The sequence below is a fragment of the Halyomorpha halys genome, unplaced genomic scaffold (assembly GCF_000696795.3).
Source record: "Halyomorpha halys isolate HHAL.00 unplaced genomic scaffold, Hhal_1.1 Scaffold1157.1, whole genome shotgun sequence".
In the NCBI taxonomy this organism is placed as follows: domain Eukaryota; kingdom Metazoa; phylum Arthropoda; class Insecta; order Hemiptera; family Pentatomidae; genus Halyomorpha; species Halyomorpha halys.
The window spans coordinates 368677-378971 of record NW_027108759.1 but is presented as its reverse complement, the minus strand read 5'-3'; the positions used below and the strand labels follow the sequence as shown (position 1 = coordinate 378971).

Sequence of the window (10295 nt, the reverse complement as noted above, 5' to 3'; positions counted from 1 at the left end):
ATTTACACTTTTACTATGATTTCTTAAATGTTAATTATGATTTGTAGCAAATGGAATTTCCCCAGAAAGAGGAGGGCCTCGGGTAAGGAACTCATGAAAATCACCTACATTTAATTTTTTTTTTCCAACAAATTATCAAAAAGAGTAGTGTGTAATAATTGAACATATTAAGATGAAATGAAAAGAAAAAATTGTTTCCCCATGAAGAGTTATTTTTACAAAACCATGTCAACACTGAGAGTGTTAATAGCTTAATCCATAACCATTCACCTTCAACTATATGTTTTTTATGGATAAAATGGAATTATAAACAATAGATGGGGTAAAAAAATAATACTCAATAATAATGGTTTCTAAAAATAAAAGAAATACAAAGTACAAAATGTATATAAATACATGTACGAAACTAAATTATATTTTTTTTTCATTTTTTTATTGATGCGAGACCACATAGGTACCTTGTTATTAAAAGTAATTGTTCATAATTAATAATATACAAATTCTGATCATTCTATATACACTGAAAATCATCAGACACTGCAATTAAAAAAAAAATTTTAAGAACTGCTAAAATTGTTCACAACTTAACTATACATTATCCAGAATTAAAAGAAAATGTTTAAATTTACCTTGAAAATTTTGAGCTTGAGTATAAGGAATCTATATTACTTCTTAATTGTATAACCCAATAAACCACTTTTATTTAACACTATTATAATTCATAGCATAATTACGACAATTATCAGAGTGATATGTCATGAAAAATGATGAAATACCAATTCACTAATGTAAGAAAAATAATTGTGTTATCTGTATTTTTTAGCATTTATATCAAAGTTGAAAGGCTTGCAAAAGCTCAATAATAAAATTCTTAATTTAACATAATAATTCAAAAATGTACACATATTAAACCCATTAATATATTTAACATACTCATCGCATACATAATTATAATAGTAACAAAGAAAAATATATATATTTAAATAATAAACACTTATAACATATTGTAAGGAATGGTAAGTCAATATTGAAGTCACAAAATAATGTTTTATACAGTATTCTGGATATATGTACACCCACATCCAGTAAATATATATTATTCTAGAAATATAAGTAAACCTCAAATTTTAATTCAATTGGAATTAACAAACAATATGAGCTGAATAGGGATTTCAAAATTAAAAATAATAATTACTTATAGGATGAGTGAGTATTAGTATTTAAGATAAAATACGATTAAAAAAATAATAAAATAAATAGATATTCAGTAAGAAATACACTTGGAAACACAAATAATAGTCATGTAGTTCAAATTTAAACAAAGAGGAAAAAAAATTGATTGTTTTGTTTAAAATATATCTTCCAGTAGATTAGAAAAAACAGTATTAGTTGTAAAATAATTTTATTTTCATGATTTGTAAATAAAAATTTAATGTAACAGTAATACAAACCTACTTTCAATGGGAGAAAGTTCGTAATAAAGTATACAAATGAAATGGAAGATTTATCATCCACACTTTCTCCCGATTTATTTTTTTTTAAATATTTGCAAAAGCAAATAATTAATCAAATTAAGAAAACAAACTTACTTTTTCTTACAAAAACATACACTTAGAAAATAGAAAAAAAAAATTATTAAAAACAAAGAATAACAAATTAAATTTGGATAAAATTATATAGTTTTAAAATCAAATAAGTATCTGTAAATAAAAATAGAGCAATAACACAAAGATCACTAAAATATTACTTAAGCTTACTCTTAAAAACATCAATTTGATTTTATATTTTAATTTTATATTTTAATTTTTTAGATTTGATTGTGAATTTTAGACAAAACTAAAAAGAACTACAGACCAATTACGTGCATTTTTTTTTTTCAAAAAGTCAGATTTAGTCAATATGAAGAATGGTCAAGAAAAAAAAGCTCAATTTTCAAAGGAAATTTTTATTCAGCAGCTCTGAATATATATCCACAAATAAAATTTAAAATCCATGTTTAAAAAAAAAAAACCAACAGTAATTTTAGAATTAAAGAAAAAAAAAAAATGAAAATCAGTAACATAATGGAAATTTCAATTCAAAAGAAACTTTAATTAGAAAGAAATATCTGTAATAAAATTGTCACAGCATTAAACTAATCAAAGTTCTGAATTAAAACAATAAACGTATTCAAAAATATAAGATAAAAAAAATTCTATAAATGTTATAAAGCTAAAACAAGGCACCCGGTATTTGTATTGTAGTTAAATGTAAAAGACATACAATATAATAACAAGAAAACTAAATGACTTTTTACAGTAATCAAAGGCCCAAAATGTAACATACACACTCATGTGTATGTGTAAATACATTTACTGTTTTTTTTTTCATTTTTCATGATAAAAAAAATAAATACAAATTAACTCTGTAAATTACTTCATGCTAAAAATATGATAGATGAATTAGGCTAGAATTTAATGTACAATGGTTATATTAACTTAAAATGATTAAGCCTAATAATAATATTTACATATTTATTTTGCGACAAATGAAATAAATCCATAAATATATATTTTATAAAAAATTTTGAGTTTCCTAACAATCACTTCAAAAATGATAAAAATAAATTAATTTTATTAATTTATAGGAAAATAATATACCTATAAGAACAAGTTCTAAGAAAAGAGATTTTGAACGATGTAAAGTAATGTGATATTAACAGGTATTTAGTTCACAAGTACTATGATTTAAAGGGTAGATCACTAGCAATAATAATATATCCAATACCCAAAAACAAAACAATTTCATTTAAAATAAAAAAAAAAAAAATAAATAGTAACGAGTCTTTGAAAATATTTCTTCTTATCAATTCACCTTGTAACAGCTTCCAAAACTTCACTCAATAATTTTCAGAACTTTTCCAATAGCAATGGTTTTGCCTGTGAAAATAAATATATAACTTTTTAAAATTATATGTGATGATAATTAGAATTGATGTTTTGGGGATACTGTGTTCCCCACTTTAGCATCATATAATTCAATTCACTTTTTAATCATATTTCAAGTGCCTAACTAACTAAATCTCATACCTCTCAAAATTTAATACTGGAGAAAAATGCTTTATTTAGCCATGCTGCCCAAATACATTGGGTTACAACATTACAAAGCATACCAATCAATCCATGATCGAACATATATACAATACATATATTTACATGATTAAAAAAAAAAATCTTTTTTTCCTAAAGAAAATATCCGTAATAAATCTAATTAATTAAATCAATAAAAAACAAAACAAAACAAAAAAACTTGCCTTCATCCCTAAGCGTAAACCTTCCCATTTGTGGAAAAAGTTTGAACTGTTCCATACAAATAACGCCAGCACATTCTATCCTCATGATGGCAACTTGGTCCTGTTTAACAAATCGAGGTCGTGATCTTGTTTTTTCCCCGGTCTTTTTATCTATCAGGCAGATCAAGGCCTTGACAGTTACTTCTTCAGCAACACAATGGATATGCATTACAGCTGAATAGCCAGCACATATGATGCTTTTATGCTCAAGTATTACAACCTGAAAAATATGACATATTCAATATAACCTTAACAAGCATATAAGCAAGTCAAAACATATTGCATAAACCTGTTACTAAGATGGATTTAGTTGTAACACTTGTAAGAATTTTGTTGCAGTTGAGCTCAGTAGTTTGAAGAGATTAGCTGTGTTCTACCTACTAAGCATTTACCCAGGATTTATAGTGTCCTAGGGCTTTATATTATGTTTTTATTGCAAATTGTTGGGTTTGGACACGTTTTAGCAGTGAAAAAAGTCTTTAAACTGTAATAAGTTACATGACAAGTATATGTAAGTTTAAGGTCAAAGAGATAAAAGAAGTTAACTATATTGTGTTTGGACTAAGTAAAGAAAAAGCTCCTAGGTCTCTTACCAATATATTATAAATAGGACTTATAGATCATACTTACACTGATCTGTTAGGAAATCTTGATTAAAATTCATTTCATTACTAATAAATATTTTACTAATGCAGTAGCATATGGATCAAGCTGTACTTAAGTGTACGAAGAGAGAAAAGAGATCTGAACTTGATATAATCTTATTCAACCAAGAAGTCACTTAATTATTGTCATGAATAAAAATATATATATATTTTTTATATTATTGTATTATTTAATTTAATTAGATAATAAGAAATTATAATCATAGTTCTATATAATGTGGTATTGGATTAAATATTTTTGAAATACAAAGTTTTACTGAATTGGATTACTATTGCATATTATATACAATTCATAAGAGACATAAGTGGAGTAAGAATATTTTATATGAGTACAAAAATAAATTACAATATTCAAAGGAAAAATAAAACCAGGCCATTAAAATTTATAATACACAAAATGATTTTAATTACTTATACTAAGTGAGTTAATACCTGAGCATCAAAAACACGTCCAGTTCGAGCAGGCGAACTGGGGTCACAAAGTACGAATCCTGGAGAAACATCTTCCTCTTCTACACCTTTCAGTTTCGCTTTAATATTTTCACCTGGACCTACTGAGGTTACTTCTTCATCATCAGACCAGAGCTGATCCACAACCACAGGTGTCTAAAAATATAATAACTAGCAACAAGTTCTTCTACATGTACAAGAACAAAACTTACTGTATAATTAAAAATAATGAAATGTCTTTTATGAAGCCAATAAATAAAAATTAAGACAAAAACAGCCAACAAAAAGTTATAAAGTAGTATTATAATAGGATTTGTGAATCATTACAATTTCACCCAGAAAGAATTTGTGGTAAGACAAGGAACTTGGTCGGTCAAGCAGGTTAACACATCTATTACAAACAGTGCTAGGGTTGCTAGACCAACCTCAAGAAGTAAACCTTCCCTTTTCCAAATATCCTCTTGGTTGCTTTCAATCACATTAGATTATACAGTACTTATTCAGTTCATGTTAGATTTGTAAAAATTTATAATATCTTCTTCTTATCTATCTATTTTATTAATATTTTAAATACATGTATTATGTATAATTATATTTTATTAGTTTATTACATATTTTTGAATTAAAACATTTTAACATGGATCTAAGAGTACTCCCCTCCACGTAGTACAGATTGCAAGTGCATTGCAGACAACGCTCTACCTCCACCTTACAATTGACAAGACCTATGATTCCCCAATCCTATGAAGTATATTAGAGATTAATTTAAAATGTAATAAAATAAATACAACTCACTCTGTTGGGCATGATAATCAAAGATTGACCTTTCTTCATTTCACCACTTTCAACTTTTCCCATGACTACAGTACCCATATCTTTATATTTTTCTACAACAGGCATAAGGAATGGACCATCCATTTTACGATTCAATGATGGCAAATTGTCTATAAAGGTTATAAAAGGCTCTCCTCTGAAAATTGAGAAAAATAATATAAGTACTTGCAAGATACAGACACTATACACATTAAAATAACAAAAATACAAAAAAGAACAATCACCTTGAGTGACTTTAACATTTTACACCACAAGTTCTAAATAGCCAAACTAATTACGATTTTTTTTTTTTTTTTACAATGATACTATAAATTGCTTTAATTTTTGCTCAGTTTACTATGGTTTTGCTAAAAACTAATTCTTTAAAAATAAAAATCTACTTTTGATTAATCATAAAGAAAATCCTGATATTCTAAACATTTTCTTTCCCTCCAATGAAAAAAATTTAATAATAAACAATACTCCATAAATAACCAAAAATCCAACCATACCTATACCATGGGCAAGTTTTAGGGTCTAATGCGTCCTTTAATCCAAGCCCAGTAAGTCCAGAGACAGGCATAAATGTAAGATCTTTTGCTGGGTTAAATCCAAGTTTTTTAAGATAAGGAAGTATTTTGTCTCTACATTCTATATACCTGTATGAAAACAAACCAATTTAAAAATAATAATCAAATTTATAACTGTAAAACAATTGTGAATTTAAAAGAATAGTGTTAGTACTAAGTTAGGCTAAGTGACTTATGTCCAAATGAAAAACACATAGTTATAAACAAAATCTTTCTTACATTATAAAAGTTCATTTTTTTAGTTACCATATTTAATGACCGAGTACCTTATTTATAGATATTTACAATCCTTGTTAAATAATAATAAAAAACAAAACAAAAATAAAAACACAAATCATCGGGTCAGAGGTTAAAGTGATTAAATGATGTCGAAGAAAATTGCACTTGATCACTTTTATCAACACATCACAAAATAACAGGGGGGAAAAAAACCATTAATTTTGCATGAATAATACCTTTCTTCAGACCATAAAACTGTTGGATCATCCATTTTATTAATAAGGACAACCATATGTTTTACACCAGCAGTTTTGGCTAACATAGCATGTTCTCTTGTTTGACCTCCACGGTCAAAACCAGTCTCAAATTCTCCTTTTCTTGCAGATATCACCTAAAATAAAACATCCATCTATGTATCATATCATAAAATAACTACCACTTTTTAAAAAAAGAAAATTGGTAGTTGAATATTCAAAATAATACTTTTTTTTTTGTTCACATTACAGACCATGAAATTTTTTTTGCCTTACATTATGATCTTTTTATCACTAATTACTGCTAGTGGATTTATCCGAGATATTTATCCTATTTCAATAGTGGAAAATGAATAAGTTTATTTACGACTTATGCATTTCATTTATATTGTCTTGTCTGATTGATTAGTATCCTGTGTTGTGTTATAACAGCCGATTTTATTCCCTTGTTCACATGCAAGAATTGAAATTCTTGCATGTGAACAAGGGAATAAAACCACCTTCATGCAATTGAAAAACAAAAAAAGAAGGAATATGGTCCCTCAAGCTCTGTCAGAGAAATATTAGTAACAACTATTTTCGATCTGTGCCTGGCTGCTTTTCAAACAGACAGAGCTATTCTAAACAGGATAATTACAGGATATAATAAAATACAAGAATGTGGAGAAAAGCAGAAAAAATCATCAAACAGTGGCAAAGTAAAAGAAAAAAGCCAGTTCTGACAGAAAAAATCTGGCTTAAAAAAAATCATCTTTTTGAGGTGAAACCCAGTGTTCTGTGACTGGTGGAGTAAGTAGACAGATTATGCGATGATAGATATACAATATGATTCTTTACAGGTCAGGCTCTAGTCTTGATTAACCAGAAAGGCGTATTTTCTTTCTCCCAAACAAACCTTCAGCAGTTGTTATGCACCATGACAAAGCAAACAAAAAAACTTGAGAACTTTATTAACTATCCAAGAAAACAAACTCCGGGAGGTTTCTCAAGCATTTCCCAGGACATTCTCCTATCTCGAACTATCTGTTTACCAGCAGATAACTCTTGATAGCACTGAACAATCATATAACTATAATTGTGAACAATATACAATACAAATAACCAATTCATTCATTACATTACATAGAAGTTCTTTAACATTAAAAAAAATGGTTTTATGTAAATTTTATCCTTGATATTTTTAATGAAATTCTGGTTTCCGAATAGTAATAATAATTCCAACTGAAAACTTATATTTTTCGTTAATTTCTCCATAGTATAATTGTTTTCTCGAAATACTTACTAAAACAGCAAGATCTGCTTGTGCAGCACCACCAATCATGTTAGGTACAAAACTTTTATGACCAGGAGCATCAAGTATAGTAAAATGTTTCTTATCTGTTTCAAAATAAGCTCTACCAACTTCAACAGTTTTTCCTTTTTCACGTTCTAGATAAAAAAACAAATAAAAGCAAAATAAGAAACAGTAAATTAAAACAAAGAGAATGGATATTTAAGGCAAAAGATAACAAATTAATTACATAAGTCAGAAGGAAAAAAAATTAAAAGGTTAATAATGATTCTTGTAAATTTTTACAAGGTGAATATGGAATACCTTTAAAAATTCATCACAATATAATACATCAACTAATTCTTATCTTCTTTTTATAATACATGAGGCAGAATAAAAGGGTTTATAACATACCAGCAGGAAAAAGGGTAATGCTACAAACACTTCTCTCTCTTTTTTTTAAACAAAAATGAGTATGAGATTCTATTAAGGGTACTGAGTTCTAATTTTAGGGAATACCAGATTATGAGGACAAAAGCCAGTAAAATGTATGACAGCATTTAAAGCTCAATAATATAAAATTATTCTAATTAAATTTATGAGGGAGCTACTAACCAGAGCAACACAGTTACTAGTTTAGAATCATTATGCGATTCAACAGAAAACTATACTCTTTTAAAGCATGACTCCCGAGGTCTATTATTTGATTTCATCTATTAAAAAAGACATTTTTAAAAGCCCAACTAGAGTTCAAATTCACAAGGAAAATTACTCTTAAAAAAACTCTTCTCCTCAAATACTAATCATGAAATGAGAAGTAGGCGAAAGCTAAAGCCTTCTGAAGCTCAGAACTTGTTGGGAAATCTGATTTTGAAAAATAATATAGCTTCTATTTCTAGCTATTACCCACCAATGTACTCAGAATTCCACAATTTGAATTAATGAATGCCACGCAACTATTAAACAATTGGAACTTATTAATGAAGCAACCCCTAAAATGGAAGATGCCTCAAGAGAAATTCAGATGAAGCTACAAGATTTTTCATGAACAAATTCAGGGTCTACAGACATAAACTGATTGTTGACGTCATTAGTGCAAAGGAAATTGAATGGAACCCTTTAGAAAATTAGTATAAGGTCCAATAATTTTATGTCTAAAAATTTAAAAATGCACAAGTTTCCAAATGTTTTCTATGATGAATAGTAGATTGTTTTTAAAAAACAAATTCGGCATTTTCAATTTCATAGAAACCCTAGTCATACTAATTAGTAAAAAGAGAAATTTTAGGATTCAAACAAAATAAAATTATTACCAGTATGAAATAAATTTAAAAAAAAAATTAATTCATCACCATCTAATTAGACTAATTAATAACACCAAAAGTAAAGGATATTTTGAACTACCAACACACAATGAAAAACATCATTCGATAAACGAGTTTAGAAAACATCAAAATTTTTGCATTGAAGAATATTTTAAATATTCCACTCTAAATACCACCTTGTTTAATTTTCCTAAACCTTAAATTGTGATGGCTTTCAGAGGTTTAAAAATTGGGATTTCCAATCCAAACGTTTTTCTATAGGAATTAATAATCATTAAATTCATTTTTTTTTTTTCAAATTCATATGTTTATAACTTAATAACTTCAACCACTTCTGTCTTAAATTGTAAATTCTCTATCTTGAAAAACAAAAAAAATCCAGAGATATAGCAACTCAACACACAAAATTCCAAATAAAACTTCAGACAACTTTTAGGCAGATTTGAAGATGTACACAGTTGTGAGGACGAATAAAGAGAAAAAAAAATTTTTTCAATATTTTATTTTATTTTTCAGGAAATTCCATGACTTACAGATGAGTTTCAAGAAAATCATCTAATATTCTAGGATAATGAAATTCCTTAATTTTCTCGGTTTTCCCTGTCTGTTGACTCCATGAAAATAGCTAAGAATTTTCACAGAATTAGAAGAAATAAAATGATTATCAACCTTTAAATCATGCAAACCCATCATAAACCCAGTTCACAAAAATAAATGGAACCACCTCAAACATGAAACTAAAAATGATCAGGATGAATGGGCGTATTCTAAATATCAGGGATACGTGGAAAATTTAGACCCAAAGGATCATTCATTATGGAAGGCTACACAACGTCTATTGGATAAACGTGAAAAAATTCCAAGCCTAGTAGACAATGATGAATTCATCACCAGTGATGCCAAAAAAGCTGAAGTGTTCACTAGTTTCTTTGAGAAAACATTCTCCGACACAGAAATAAGTCCGAATTTAGTCACTGATGAAATAGACAAGAATCTAAATCTACCCCTTGCAACAGTTCAGCTCCCACCTAAATTCACGTCCCCAAAAGAAATCTAGGACCTGAAAAGCTCAAGGTAAAGAAAAGTCCTGACCATGATTCCCACTTATAGCAATCAAAATGTTACCCAGGAAAGCTGTCGTTTTTATCACGTCAATTTTTAACAGTTGCCTTCATACTGGATACTTTCCGGATACATAAAAGAAAGCCGAACTCATAGTAATTCACAAGTCTGGGAAGAACGCTAAACAAATCAGCAGCTATAGACCTATCAGTTAATTACCCATTTTTGAAAAATTACTTAGTTCTTGGATTTCCAACCAGCATTCAATAAGGTCTGGCATCGAGGTCTCCTATAGTAACTCCAAAATACCTATACA

At 27.8% G+C, this 10295-nt stretch overlaps 1 protein-coding gene across 4 annotated transcripts in view; it reads right to left on the bottom strand.

Annotated features, from left to right (window-relative positions):
- Positions 1-906: 906 nt before the first annotated feature.
- eRF3 (eukaryotic translation release factor 3) overlaps positions 907-10295 on the bottom strand; it is a 27705-nt gene continuing 18316 nt past the window's right edge. For all 4 annotated transcript variants that reach the window (XM_014433102.3, XM_014433100.3, XM_014433101.3 and 1 more), the window contains 7 exons: positions 7605-7750; positions 6305-6459; positions 5772-5918; positions 5242-5416; positions 4429-4602; positions 3293-3551; positions 907-2918 (listed from right to left, as the gene is read on the bottom strand). In XM_014433102.3, the coding sequence (XP_014288588.1) occupies positions 2875-2918; positions 3293-3551; positions 4429-4602; positions 5242-5416; positions 5772-5918; positions 6305-6459; positions 7605-7750 (1100 nt within the window). In that variant the 3' untranslated portion in view covers positions 907-2874. The remainder of the gene's footprint in view (positions 2919-3292; positions 3552-4428; positions 4603-5241; positions 5417-5771; positions 5919-6304; positions 6460-7604; positions 7751-10295) is intronic.